We start from the raw sequence: 14902 nt of genomic DNA on the forward strand, positions 1-14902 counted from the left end.
CTTTCCTGTGAACTTAATTCCTGTCCTTTCTTATAAGGAAAGACATGTTCAAAAAATACAGCATTCCTTGACTCTATAATAGTGTTCACATTTATATCAGGTATTTCTGATTTATAAGTCAGAAACCGATATGCACTACTATTCTGAGCATAACCAATAAACACACAATCTACTGTTTTTGGTCCAATCTTAGTCTTTTTAGGAATAGGAACTTCAACTTTTGCCAAACACCCCCACACTTTTAAGTATTTGTAGGAAGGCGGTCGACCTTTCCACAATTCATACGGAGTGCTGTTGGTTTTCTTGTGGGGTATTCTATTAAGAACATAATTAGCAGACAATATTGCTTCCCCCCACAAGTTTTGTGGTAAGCCTGAACTTAGTAACATGGCATTCATCATTTATTTTAGGGTTCTATTCTTCCTTTCAGTAATTCCATTTTGCTGTGAAGAATAAGGGGCTGTAGTTTGGTGAATAATGCCATGTTGTGCACAAAATTCATTTAATGGTGCATCATATTCACCACCCCTATCACTTCTAACCATTTTAATGGTTTTACCAAGTTAATTTTCAACTTCTGTTTTGTAGAGTTTAAACATTTCTAAGGCTTCATCTTTACTTCTAAGTAAATAAACATAACAATATCTTGTGCAATCATCGATAAATGTTATGAAATACTTTTTGCCTCCTCTAGTTTGAATAAATTTTAAATCACATACATCAGTATGAATTAATTCTAGAGGTTCGGTTTTTCTTTCAACCGATTTAAATGGAGCCTTAGTTAGTTTCGCGTCTACACAAATTTCACATTTATGATTAGGGTTAATATCAAACTTTGGTATATGATCTAAACCAATTAATCTACGCAAAGCATCAAAATTCACATGTCCTAATCTACCATGCCATAAATTTGACTCAAGAATATAAACAAAAGATGTGTTATTCTTATTCATAACAATTTTTGGTACAACTGTCATTACATTCAACTTAAAGAGACCATCACTCATGTATCCCTTACCAACATACATACCACTCTTTGTTAATACAAATTTATCAGACTCAAAGACAAGCCTAAAACCATTTTTACTTAACAAAGAACCAGAAACTAAATTCTTCCGGATGTCAGGTACATGCAGTACGTTGTTGAGGGTCAGTTCTTTCCTTGATGTCATCTTCAAGATAACTTTTCCTTGTCCAGCCACAATAGAAGTAGAAGAATTTCCCATAAAAGTTGTTCACCATTTGCAGCCTCATTGTAGGTAGTAAACATCTTCTTGTCTGCACATATGTGACGAGTTGCTCCAGTGTCAACCCACCACTCTTTGGGATTTCCAACCAAGTTAGCCTCAGACACCACAGCAGAAAGGTTGATGTCATTCACTCCGTCAGAGATGTAATCCAATTCTGTTACATTGGCCTGATTGGTAGTCTTCTTACTTGTACTTCCATGATCCTTCTTAGGGCGGCGGCAGTTAGAAGCTCGATGTCCAGTTTTGCCACAATTATAGCATTTTCTTTTGAACTTCTTGCTACTATCGCCTTGTTTAGGACCATCTGCAGTAATCTTTCTCTTTTTGTTATGTGGTTTATGAACTTATTCTACCACATTAGCCTTGGACTCAATGGGATTTTTCCCATTCCTCTTTTCAGCCTTTCGGTTATCTTCCTCAATTCTTAATCTTACAATCAATTCATCCATAGTCATCTCTTTGCGTTTATGTTTTAAATAATTTTTGAAATCTTTCCAAGCCGGTGGTAACTTTTCCACTAAAGCAACGACTTGGAATGACTCGCTAAGAGACATACCTTCTGAATGAATATCATGCAAAATTATTTGAAAACTTTGAACTTGAGAAATTACTGTTTGGGAGTCTACCATAACAAAATCCAGAAATTTACCGACGACAAATTTCTTAGTGCCGGCATCTTCTGTCTTGTATTTCTTCTTCAAAGAATCCCACAATTCTTTTGCTGTTTTCAGAGGACTGTATACATTATACAACATATTGTCAAGGCCATTTAGGATGTAGTTTTTGCATAGGAAATCTGAATGTTTCCAAGCATCTACAGCGGCAACAACTTGCCGATCACTTTCACCCTCTTTAAGTGCTGGAGCCTCTTCATGGAGAAACCGGGCCAAATTAAGAGTCGTAAGATAGAACAGCATCTTCTGCTGCCATCTCTTAAACTCGGTACCGTTAAATTTTTCCGGTTTTTCTCCATGATTGATTGGTACATGAACATGGTTCTCGATAGGGACCGATGTAGGTGCAACAATAGGAGTACCACTGCCAGATGTAGTTTCAGTTGTAGTAGCCATATTCTCTGATTAAAAAAATCAGAAAAAATTAAAACACAAATTAATTTTCTAGTTACTAAAACCAGAAAATAAATTATAACAACAAAATAATTTTATTTTCCTTGTTACTAAAACTAGAAAAATAAAGTATCACAATAATTTTCTGTAATATCAAATAATATTCTGCAATTGTTAATGACACCAATATATTACTACTAGTTGTCAAAGAAAAGAGACAGTATATTACTACTATCTGTCAAATAGCATAAATCACTATTTGTTTTTCCAACCAGAATATTACTTTGAAAACACAGATAATTAAATACAATGAAGATACCAAAAAAGGAGTCTGTCTTAAGATTGTTGGACAATCTTCACTGTATTTAAATAGATTAAATTCTATTGTGTACAAAACAACAACAAGAATATAAAGAAATAAAGAAAAGGAGAGAATTTGTTTGATTACAAAAATCAAACTCGAAATAATAAATAAATAAATAAATAAAATATTTTATTTTGTTACAAAAATAAAATTTAAATCTGATTTTAATAAATAAAAACAACACTGAAAATAAATTAAATAACTTACTTGATTTAATTTCTTCGAATTATTTTCTGATCAAGTCCAGTGTTTGACACTGTGTCCTTAAGACAGATTCGTCCTCTCCACAGTGCTATTAGAATTTGGACGTCTATCTCCCAGGATGAAATGATCTACCACAAACAATAGCAGGACTACAAATTGTTTGCCTTACGATCACACTAAGTGTTTACACTCTTTCTTTCAGAAATAAAATGCAACAAAATGAAGAATAGAATAAGCAGAGGTGAAATACGAAATTTCTGAATTTATAACATCAAATGAGGGTGGTCTTATTTATAGATGTAAAGGTGGCTCTTGGTTTTAAATTGAACAAGTATGATACCTGTTAGTTTTGAATTCAAACAGATTTGAATCCGGGAAGGGCCCTGTTTGGGTGAGTACTAATTCCAAACTAGTTTATTTCTGTTTGAAAACGGGAAGGGCCCTGTTTGGATAATTTGAATTCTGGATTTTATTTTACCAAAAATAAAATTCAATTCAAATGTTTTTGGCCCAAAAAGATTAGTATTGGGCCGAACAAGCCCAGGCCCAGCCCAGCCCGCCCGACCGGACGGCGGCGGCTCGCGCGCGCGTGTGTGGTGATTTTTGGGTCCAATGGGTCTAGCCCATTTTGCCCATAACTTCTCCCTCTAAAACACTTAGGTACCCCTTGGGGCACACCCCAAGTACCAAACCCATGCCTTATAAACCCTTTCAAAACTTCCCACCAAATCAATGTGAGACAAGCCATTTAACAACCTTAAAGAATTTCCACCAAAACTCCATTTCCATGGAGCACACTTTGGCTTCAATTTCCCATTCACTCGATAATGGTTTTGAACAACCAAATATACCACGTGAATCACAACGTGGCATAGAACGCGTTACTACTTTGACCCGTGTAAATCGATGCACACCACCTAAAAAATAGACCAAACTTGAGAAAAAATTCTGGTTTTACCCAGAATTTTTCTACCATTTCCAACATTGATTTGTCTTGAGTAGCAGATATCTCTTAGCTGCTCTGTTTGCTCTGCTGTCTATATCTACTACTGGTTTCTGCAGTTTGGGTTGGGTGTTTTGTCTCATTTCTGCGGAACACAGTCTGCCCTTAATGGTTGAACTGCTGGTCTGCCTTGCTCAGTGGCCTGGCATGAAAGGTTCAGTGAGGATGATGGGAGTTGTTGTCACTATGGATTAGTTTATTGCTGGTGCATTACTGCTATGAGGTTGAAGTTCTGTTTTGCTGCTACTTTGGGGATTGGTAGGGCTGTTTGAATTGGTCTGTCTGCTATGGGAGCTGGTATTCTGCTGCTGGTCTGTGTGAATGGGGTCTCATCTGTTTTGCTGCTGTGTTTGATTAAACAAGCCTGGTGCTTGGGTTGATCTGGTTTTTTGCTTTTGCTTTGCGCGTTGGTTTCTCACCAACTAGGAGGCTGGAGCTTGTTATAGCTCCAAGCTCCTCTTTATTCATGTAAATTTTCTTTTCCATCAATAAAGTCTTTTTTGCCGATCAAAAAAAAAAAAAAGTTCTATCAAATGGGATTGGTTACATGAATCTTTATACTCCACTTGACTCTATCAACGACCATTTGGTTAGTCAAATTAAGGAGATTCATATCTCTATTTATTACACTAGCCCACATCAAGTTATGTATGCCCCTTCTCCTAACATTTCCATCTACCATCATTGTATCGCATCTTTTCACTACTTTTTTTTTTTGTTGGTTTTCGTTATATATGACCAAACCATCTAATCTATCAGTCACTACCTCTGTTGTACAATTAACTACCAGTCATCTAAAAACCAATTCCAAAATTACTTTAGAGAATCCGAACTCATAACTAAAACTTTTAAATATGTATCCAATATATGTATATATATATTAATTGTAGCTTTTACCAATATTTTAACTGTTCATGTTTAGTTTGAAAACTTTTACAAATTTTAATTTTTTCTTAAACTTGATTCATTTTACTTTTTTATGTTACCAATCTAAGTCAAATGAGCAATTAATTGTTCAATATGACATTTTGTTTTTTAAATTTGTTTTTCTATATGTGAAATAATTTCATTTATAACTCTAGCATGGTTGAGTTTTTGACAAAATAAAAAATCACACAAATAAGATCAAACAAGGCACGAGTGAGTTGCTCATTTAGTTATAACAGTATTTTAATTATGACTCATAAAATTTTTGATTATGTCTCATGTGGTATTTGATTATAATTTTTTTTAAATTATGACTCAAAAAATATAAAATTATGCTATTTTTTTAATTATAAAATACATATAATAAATACCATTTGAGAGACGTGTACCATAATCTTTTTCTTCATATATATTATCTAACAAATTCTAATGAACATTTCATGTGACACATAGAAATATATGCATATATTATCTAAGGAACTTTTCATGCGGTATTCCAACGACATGAACAAGTCACCTTACAAGACATGAACAAGTCACCTCACAATTGAAGCTACCTTGTCAAACCAAACAACATGTTTATACCTTAATATGGGTTGTTTTGACACCACACTAAAAAAAAAATAATCAAAAGTTACATTTTAATTCATTTTGAGTCAAATCACTTTTTACATGCAATAGTAAAAAAACAAAAAATCAAAATTCAGTTTTTAACTATCTTTTCAAAATACCCATATATATTGTACTATGAAATGGGAAACCCTAATTCTATGATTTGTTTATATATATATATATATATATATATAATATTTTGTAGATGTAGTCAGCTTTCTTTTAAAGGGTTTAGAGAGGATGCACAAACCAAACAGTTTCATAAGGGAAATGTTACATATCATATGTATCCTATTAGAAAAATGCGTAATTTTATCATCAAATTTTATAACAACAATCACAAAATGTGAAATCTTCTCATAAATTAATGTAATAAAATGTCCAAAATTTTGTGATTGATATTGCAAAAGTTTGCGGCTTAGTTAAGACATTTTTTATTATACCAATTTGTGGTAAGCTTACACATTTTGTAATTAATATTACGAAATTTATAATAAAGTTGCATATTTTTTGGTAGGGTGCATACCATAGCATTTCTTTGTAGTTATAAGCCATATATCATCCGCCGAAATATTGACAATTTCATCAAGAAATGGCTGCATTTACCATTTCAACATGTTGGCTGTTTATTATAAAGAATGAATAATGAAGAATGAAGCACATAGACTCATTCTGATGCATATTAATTGGTGTCAGGAGGGCTATTAGGCTGGCTTTAAAGTCTCTCTTTCCATCTTCCAAAAACATCTATAAAAGCAGTTCTAAGTGGTTACTATTTCCCATCTCATCAAATCTTTCAATTCTAGAAAGAAGAAGATTGCTTCATTCTCAACAACAAGAAGATTTTTTGTGTCCAAAATGGCTTCACAATTTGTTTTGTCATTAGGATTATTGGCTATAACTTGTTCAGTTGCTTTTGCATCTGACAATAGTCCTCTTCAAGATTTTTGTGTTGCAGATAATAGTAGCTCAGATTCTATGTTCTTCATATGCACTTTTCAGTCTGTTTGGTTATATTTTCTATTTTTTTCCCTTTTTTATTTTTATTTTTTGGAAAATGTAGAAAATTGTTTGACGAATTGTTTTTGAATTATTTATTTATTTTTGAAAATAGTTCACTGTTTAGGAAACACCAAAATTTATTTTTAATTTTTGAAAACAGTTTTTGCATAAAAATGAAAATGATGAGCACTTTCAAACCTTTTATTGTTTTATTTCTAAAAACACGAAAAAAAAGATTTTATTTATAATAAAAACAAAAAAACAAACAAACCAATTTATTTGTACACACATCCTATAATAATTTACTTATTGTGTTTTATGAGCCTGAAATCTTTTGTTTTTTGTGGCTGTAGTGCTAGTGAATGGTTTGGTGTGCAAGGATCCGAAGCTTGTACAAGCCAATGATTTCTTGTTTAGAGGGCTACACTTTTTTTTTTGATCGGCAAAAAATAAACTTTATTGATGAAATGAACAAGTACAAGGTACAAGATAAAATACATCAATAAAGGAAAGAGAAGTGCAAAAGCATCACAGAGAGCTAAATGATCCCAACTAGGTTGGCACCACAGAGCTCCCCCTATCATCTGCTAGCACCCCAAAGTTGGTGAGAGACCAACGGAAAAAAGAAGAAAGAAGAAGAAGAACCAACCAACCACCGCAGATTGAGAACTACTACTAGCCCAACACCCCAAAGATAGTCATATAGCAGCAAGCATCCAGAGTTAAAAATGTATCAGCAAAACAGAACTCCCACGGCAGCTGGGACAGAACACATAGCAGCAGATGGGAGAGGATGGAGAGCCACCTTTCAGACCACAGCAACACAGATCACAGCCAGAAGAGGAGCAACAGTCACCACTCAGGGCATGATCCTTGAACAATGTGACACTAGCAACAGCCACCACTCAGCAACAGCCTTCCACCCTCCACCTTCACAGTAGTATCAGCCCAGCCATAATCCTATGTCAGACACCCTCTCACCTGTTCAGGGTTAAATGGAGCCATTGCATTGGATGTATTGTTGGATGGAGAAGCTGATTGTTGAATTTCAGTAAAGGTAACTGTAGAGCTTGGCTAGAGCCAGTCAGCAACTACAACTTTGACAGTCTTTTCTTTTGTCGGCAATGAAGGAATCGCTCCTTTCTCCATCACTGTGAGAGCACCACAGCCATTCGCAAAGACAAGAGCTTCCCTTAATTTCTCTTCCTCCTTGTACAAAGTAGGGTCTGAAGCCAAACTATTCAGCAAACCAGCAACAAAAGCATCACCTGCACCTGTTGTGTCAACTGCATCAACTTTGTGACTATCAACCCTACCCTTAGATTCCTTAGTGTAGTATCTGCAGCCCCCTGCACCTCACAAACCAGCAGAGCAAACAGAGTAGAATAAAATCTGCAGAAGTAGACAACAACCAGAAAGCTCCAGCAGCACAACAGAAGAAGAAAATCTGCAGAAGTAGTAGAAAAAAATCTGCAAATACCCATACCAAAATAGAGACCCAGCAAGCTTAACACCAGAGCAGACAACATTTTTTCTGAGATAAATACCCATAACAAAAACACACTCAACCACCACATCTCAGACAGAACTTGACCTGCTGCAAGTTGTACACCAAATCATTTACAGAAGCTGCCACCTGTAATGGCGATGCCTTAGTCCACAAAGCTACTCGAACTTTCACAATGTCGCATAGAGCTTCAAAGTCTGGTTGTAGTCTATTGAAAACACACTCGTTCCTATGCCTCCAAAGAGACCAAAGAGTTGCCATAGGAATGACCATCCAGATTTTTTTCTCCAATTTTGACATACTACACCCATACCACCACTGCAGCAGTCCATCTACAGAACCTGGCATGACCCATTGAAAGCCCCACCATCGCACAATGTTTGACCAAAGCCTCCAAACAAAAGGACATACAAGAAGAATATGCTCCACAGTTTCAACACCATTATGGCAAAACACACATTCAAGATTGGCACCCCCATCAAGTATACCAATTCTGTGAAGGAACCAGGAAGTTTTGACCTTACCAAGCCATGCCAACCATCCAAAAAATTGTACTTTAGGAGGAGCAAAATTATTCCATATAGAGCCTGCCATTGCCATAACCGAACCAAGAAGGGATTCACTCCATTTATATGCTGATGCTACACTAAACAGTCCAGATGACTCTGCTGCCCATTTCAATACATCTGGTTTTTCACTGCAAAGATTCGGTGCACGTCTGAGCAAACAAACTAATCTACGTACTTCCTCCTCCTCCCAAGCCAACAAGGTTCTTCTAAACTCAAGGTTCCACTCATCAGCTACACCCCTATTCTCAAAAAACACCCTTACCACCCCATGCTTATTATTAGATAGAGAGAAGAGTCTAGGGAATTCCTCCTTTAAGCACATGTTGCCAATCCACTTGTCCAACCAGAAGTGAACTCTACTCCCATCACCCAAAGCTATCTGAGAATTATGGATAAAGATATTATGCAAGTCCGGATTCAACAAAGCTACATTAATTATATCAGTCCAGATCTTAGAACCTCTCCCTACCAAAGTTGGTAACCATTTCCCATAATGAACATTATATTTTGCGCATAACACTTCTTTCCAGAGTGTGTGGTTCTCAGCTCCAAACCTCCACCACCATTTTAACAACAAGCAGTCATTGAATGTTTTAATCCTCCTCAGCCCCAAACCACCTAGATTCTTATTCTTTGCAATTTCCTCCCATCGGACTAAATGCACTTTTCTTCTGAGATCTGATCCACCCCACAAGAAAGCCGATTGTAATTTCTCAATCTCCTTAGCCACCCCAACAGGAATCTTGAACAATGATAAATAGTAAACCGGTAAATTGGACAAAACTGACTTGATTAGAGTTAACCTCCCGGCAAAAGAAAGTAGTCTTCTCTTCCAATTAGCCAATTTCTGCTTAAGTTTGACAAGAACAGGTTTCCAAGTACTTCTCCTACCTGGGTTGACCCCCAATGGCAAACCTAAATACATTATAGGTAGCTTTTGATAGAGGCAGTTTAGACTAAAGGCAAACTCTTGCAATAGTCCATCATCAACCCCAACACCACAAATGACACTCTTGTGGTAATTTATTTTCAGCCCCGAAGCCATCTCAAAGCATCTTAAAATTCTTTTGATATTACAAACTTCCTCCTGCTTAGCTTCACAAAACAAAATAGTGTCATCCGCAAATTGCAAATGAGTTACTCTTAAGCCATTGGACCCCACCTCTACCCCATTGATTAAGTTTAACTCTTTTGCCCGGCTCAGTAATATATTGAGACCCTCTGCTACAATGTTGAACAAAAATGGTGACAATGGATCACCTTGACGAAGGCCCCTTTGTGGGCAAAATTCAGGCGTTGGTGACCCATTAACCAAAATAGAAATCTTAGCAGAGGATACACAAGCTTTCATCCAACTCACCCATCTAGATCCGAAACCAAAATTTGAGAGCATATTGAAAAGAAACTCCCAATTGATTGAGTCAAAAGCCTTTTCAAAATCCAATTTGAGAACCAAACCTTTCTTATTGGATCTTTTCCATCCATCAACAATCTCATTAGCTATAAGAATCCCATCCATAATGTTCCGACCACCCAGAAAAGCTGACTGAACCTCACTAATAATCTTGGGCATCACGTGTTTCATCCTATTTGATAACACCTTTGCTAGAATTTTATACATAGAACCAATCAGACTAATAGGCCTATACTCTTCCAAACAAGAGGGACTATCATTTTTAGGAATTAAAGCAATGAAAGAGCTATTGATCCCACCCACCAGTCTTGCATTTTGATGAAATTCCCTCATAAAATGAATCACATCGGATTTCACAATTTTCCAACATTTCTTGAAAAATGCCATGTTGAATCCATCAGGTCCGGGTGCCTTATTCCCATCACAAGTCTTGATTACAGAACTAATTTCCTCTTCAGTAAACTCAGCCTCCAATTGTTCAACAACTTGTGTTCCTCCAATGGTCTTGAAGTGCCCAGATAATTTAGGTCTAACCTTCCAATCCTCAGAGAAATGTTTTAGAAAGTGGGCCTTCACCTCAGCTTTAATTTCCATAGGGTCCTCCAACATTGTACCATTCACGACAATGGAGCACAAAGAATTCCTACTATTCCTGCTACAAGCCATGATATGAAAATATCTTGTATTTTTATCCCCTTTAAGTGCCCAATTCACTCTGGACTTCTGCAACCAAATCCATTCCAGCATTTTACTAAGCCTCCAAACATCACCCCTCACTTCCTTACGTCTAAGAATTTCTGTAGGTAGCAAAGGTCTGACCTCAGCAAGCAAATCAAGGGCATGAGCTTCATCTTCTACACACTTAAGCTTATTTTCCACCTTCCCAAATACCTCCACGTTCCACTGTTTTAAGGCTTGCTTCAGGGCTTTAAGCTTCATGAAGCATTTAAACCCTGCCCAACCCTCCACTACTAGCCCAGACCAACTGTGTTGTACAAAAGATAGGAGATTGGGATGAAGTAACCAAGCATTGAGGAACCTAAAGGGTTTAGGTCCCCAATCCCTATCATCCTCCATTAATATAATAGGACTGTGGTCAGATAACAATCTAGGAAGGCCCCAAAGTTTAAAGTTAAAATTCTGTACCCACTCATGGTTGAGTAAGAATCTATCCAGTCTACTCCATTTCGCCCTATCTTGGGAATTACACCAAGTGAACTTCCTCCCAAGCATAGGCATATCGATCAGCTCAAGTTGTTCAATCATGTCATTAAAATCTTTCATCCCTCTATCCCTTCTAGAACACCCAATTCGTTCTGAGATAATCTTTATTTCATTAAAATCACCCCCCAAGCACCATGGTCCTAGGAATTTGGATTTCAATCGAACTAAAAGATTCCACAACTCTTTTCGAAGCCCCACCTCATTAGGACCATAAACATTAATAATAACACAATTGAAGCTAAAAAACAGTGTACCTGACAGCAAGATGAAATTACGAGTACAGCAACAATCTTGCAGTTGGAACACCTCGGGGTTCCAGATACACAGCAAGCCTCCAGCTCTGCCAACTGCATCAACTGCCATAAACTCCATATGATCCCCAGGCCACAGAGATTTTACCAAATCAGAATTAATTACAGAGATCTTAGTTTCTTGAAGAAGAATAATATCCACTTTTCTATCCGCAATGCTTTTCTTTACCTTCCTTCTTTTCTCTAGTCTGCCTAACCCTCTCGCATTCCATGATTGTATCTTCATAAACATACTAAAGCACACTTGCTCACCTGGACATGCTAGTCTAGATAGCATCCCCCTCCCTCTGCCTTACTTTCTCTTTATCCTTGGCTTCAAGGGCATTCAGTTTACTAATTACCTCCTGTTCCTTGCCTTCATAGTCCAGACCAAGAACTTTGCCTATTTGGAGTGAAGCTTCAGCCTCTGACAGCATTCTCCTACCTCTACTGGCTCCACTAGCCATTGATAATGATATGGCAGCTACAGCTGACCTGAAAACAGCCCCCTTTCTCAAATTTAGTGATGATGCCCACAATTTCCTGTTAGTCGCAGACTGCCCCTTCTGCTTCTTCTTCTTCGGGTGTTTTCTTCTACTAGCCTGCCCTTTCTTCTGCAAAATAGCCTTTCTTGCTTGGCCTGAGCTTAAGTCTTGACCCCCCCTTTGGCCCATTTGATTAAGAAAGCCCACCACTTGACCTGGAGGTGCCTTAGACGAAGATGACCCACTACTACTCGGGCGGGCCAGCCCTGCCACTCCTTGATTCGACCCATCAAAGTTGAAATGGGCCTTATCAAGATCCACTTCAATTTGAATTCCAAGCCTATTCCTTGCTGAGCCACTCAAACTTCTGATAAACCCAGGTGTGCAGATTTCCCCATCAAAACTCCGCCTACCACCCTCATTGATAAACTTGGAACTCGTCCCCACCTGTGCAGATTCACCCTCGCATGCACCTTTAGTCTCTGACACTGCCATCAGCATATCTGTTTCTGCCACCACGGAGACATCCCTCAACCGGTCCTCCACCTCCATGTTAACGTCACCATCATGTGGAGCCTCTGTGCCCATGCCCACCGCAGCACTCCCATTTTCCACAGCGTCACCAACATCAGCAGCATCAACATCCTGCCTACTGCCTTTGTCTGTACACTGAAGCTTTTCAACCCCCTGTGGAGAGTAACTGTCACCAGTCTTCTGTTCCTTTGAGTTGCAAGTACACTGCTCCTGCACAACATGTGAAACTATGATTTGTTCTTCACATACCCTAACAGGGTAGATTACACCTTTACACTCTAACTGTATGGTTTGGTTAATGGCCTCCATACAGCTAGTAGCTATCCTCACTTTCCCACACTGGAAAGACAACAGCCTAGTGGTGTCATCGTCCAAGCCTATCACTACACCCCAGACCTTCCCAATACTAGTGAATGTATTATTGTTCCACAAGTTCAATGGGACTCTAAAACAACTAAGCCACACACTCCTTTCCTGTGCAAAAACCATCCCTTGTCACCATGCCAAAACTGATTCACACCAGTCATACAGCCACTCCTTCATAGACACAAGTTGTTCCTTCATAGCTACTGCTGATTGAAAAGAAAGAACAATATCTCTCCCACCACCAAGCTGCACTATGATATCCCCACAGCCTCTCCTATTCATTTCCTCTCTAAAATCGTCTATGGAAGCTAAGGGTTTAAGTCGCACTACGGCACTTTCATAAAGCCACCCATTACCTGCCTCATAAACTTTAATGGTTTTGCTTGCCGATGATTCCGCTCCCCTGCCACTCACTACCTCCGCAAAGGATTTGATTCCCCTTAAACCAGCCGTGAACGGGTGTTGGCCCTCTACTTTCTTCCTGATCAGTGGTGCATAGTCCATTCTGGGTGTGGCCCTTCCATCTTTCCCAAACTCTGCCATTTTGACTCGCAATGCACAGTCGCCACACCACAACCCATTTGCTTTTTGGACTGCCATAGCCGCTGATACATCACAGTTATACCTAACAAAACCAAAGCGAGATCGCGTTAGCTTTCGGCGCTTATGAGGGATAAAAGTGTCCGTGACTACACCATAGTTGGAGAATAGCTTATGCAACCCGCTGGATCCCATGGATTCTGGGATATTATCCACAAAAACAGAGTGAATAGTCACTTCCTCCCTTCTGCTCCACACTCCCCTGCCTCCATGCCGACGGACCACTGGTTGCCATCCTCCATACCCATGTTGAGCTCCCCTCTCCATTTCCTTGTGATGCAAAAAGCCCCAAATCTATGAGAGTATTAAGATCTGAGACCAGAGCGATTGGGGAAAATACAAATCAAAGAAGTATTGAAGCAGATCAAAGAAGCATTGAAGACGATGGATGATGAATTTGAGAAGAACGAAGCAGAATGGCTAGCCAATGTATAATCAGGGAATGACGGCACCGCCGGAATCAGCAAGCGCTGAAATCAGTAACACAAAGATCACCGACGGCAAGGCTCTAGGAGAAGCACGGCGACAGATTCATTACCGGAACAGTAATGACAGCGGATAGAGGCAGATCGACGGGAGGATCTCACCAGTGAAGATCCGTCGGAGAGGGAATGGGTTGAACTGCGTTTAGAGGGCTACACTTAGCAGGCAATACATCAAATGCAGTCGGATCTAAGGTGACTTTAGTAAATGTTGCACAATTTCCAGGGCTTAACACTTTTGGTATTTCCATAGCCCGTGTTGACTACGCACCATTGGGCATCAACCCTCCCCACATACATCCTCGGGCCACTGAAATTTTGACTGTCATTGAAGGGAGCCTACAAGTAGGGTTTGTCACCTCTAACCCAGAAAATCGTTTCATCACAAAGCTACTTCAAAAGGGTGATGTGTTTGTATTCCCAATGGGTCTTGTCCATTTTCAACGCAATGTTGGACATGGTAATGCAATAGCCATTTCAGCACTTAGTAGCCAAAATCCTGGTATTGTTACCATTGCAAATGCTGTTTTTGGGTCAAAACCTGCAATCTCCAGTGATCTTCTCTCAAAGGCGTTTCAAGTGGATAAGAATCTAATCGTTCGTATGCAGTCTCAGTTCTAACATTCAATTCAAAGCAATAAATCAAGAAGAATAATGTCTAGGCCAATTGTTTCAACATTTTAAAATTTTTATATTTTACTTTATTGTTCAGCAAGTTGATTTGTTATTTTGTACCAAAACAATAGTCTAGGAAGGTTGATTTGTTATTCTTTCATCGAGTTTCCAAATATAAATAAAGAATGTATTAAGTTTGTAAACTTCATTACTTTTACAGCTTAGAATATTCTGGATTTGTTAAATATTTCATTGTTTTTAGTGTATATCAAGATTTGATATATCTGCTTGTTGTTATTATTATTATTATTATTTCATTTGAGAAAGAAGTTCGTTGCCATCAAAATATGCATGTATGTTATCATTCAAGGTGGTTGATAAGAAACT

General features: G+C 38.1%; 1 protein-coding gene across 1 annotated transcript; it reads left to right on the forward strand.

The window, feature by feature from the left end:
* The first annotated feature begins 6285 nt into the window (after nt 1-6285).
* On the forward strand, nt 6286-14601 carry LOC114307489 (putative germin-like protein 2-1). Its single transcript, XM_082895287.1, has 4 exons — nt 6286-6508; nt 6783-6840; nt 11823-11978; nt 14050-14601. The coding sequence occupies exons 1-4, from the start codon at nt 6286-6288 to the stop codon at nt 14519-14521; spliced, it is 909 nt and encodes a 302-aa protein (XP_082751413.1). The 3' UTR covers nt 14522-14601.
* The last annotated feature ends 301 nt before the right edge of the window (nt 14602-14902 follow it).

The sequence above is a fragment of the Camellia sinensis genome, chromosome 11 (genome assembly GCF_055761805.1).
Source record: "Camellia sinensis isolate YWXY chromosome 11, ASM5576180v1, whole genome shotgun sequence".
NCBI lineage: Eukaryota > Viridiplantae > Streptophyta > Magnoliopsida > Ericales > Theaceae > Camellia > Camellia sinensis.

What these genes read in the sequence shown, in the direction of transcription:
- LOC114307489 (XM_082895287.1), top strand. Translation starts at nt 6,286, where the DNA reads ATGGCTTCACAATTTGTTTTGTCATTAGGATTATTGGCTATAACTTGT. An exon ending in AGAAAATTGTTTGACGAATT is followed by an intron (nt 6,509 to 6,782) that starts GTTTTTGAATTA and finishes TTGTGGCTGTAG; the next exon opens with TGCTAGTGAATGGTTTGGTG. An exon ending in GATGATGCCCACAATTTCCT is followed by an intron (nt 11,979 to 14,049) that starts GTTAGTCGCAGA and finishes AACTGCGTTTAG; the next exon opens with AGGGCTACACTTAGCAGGCA.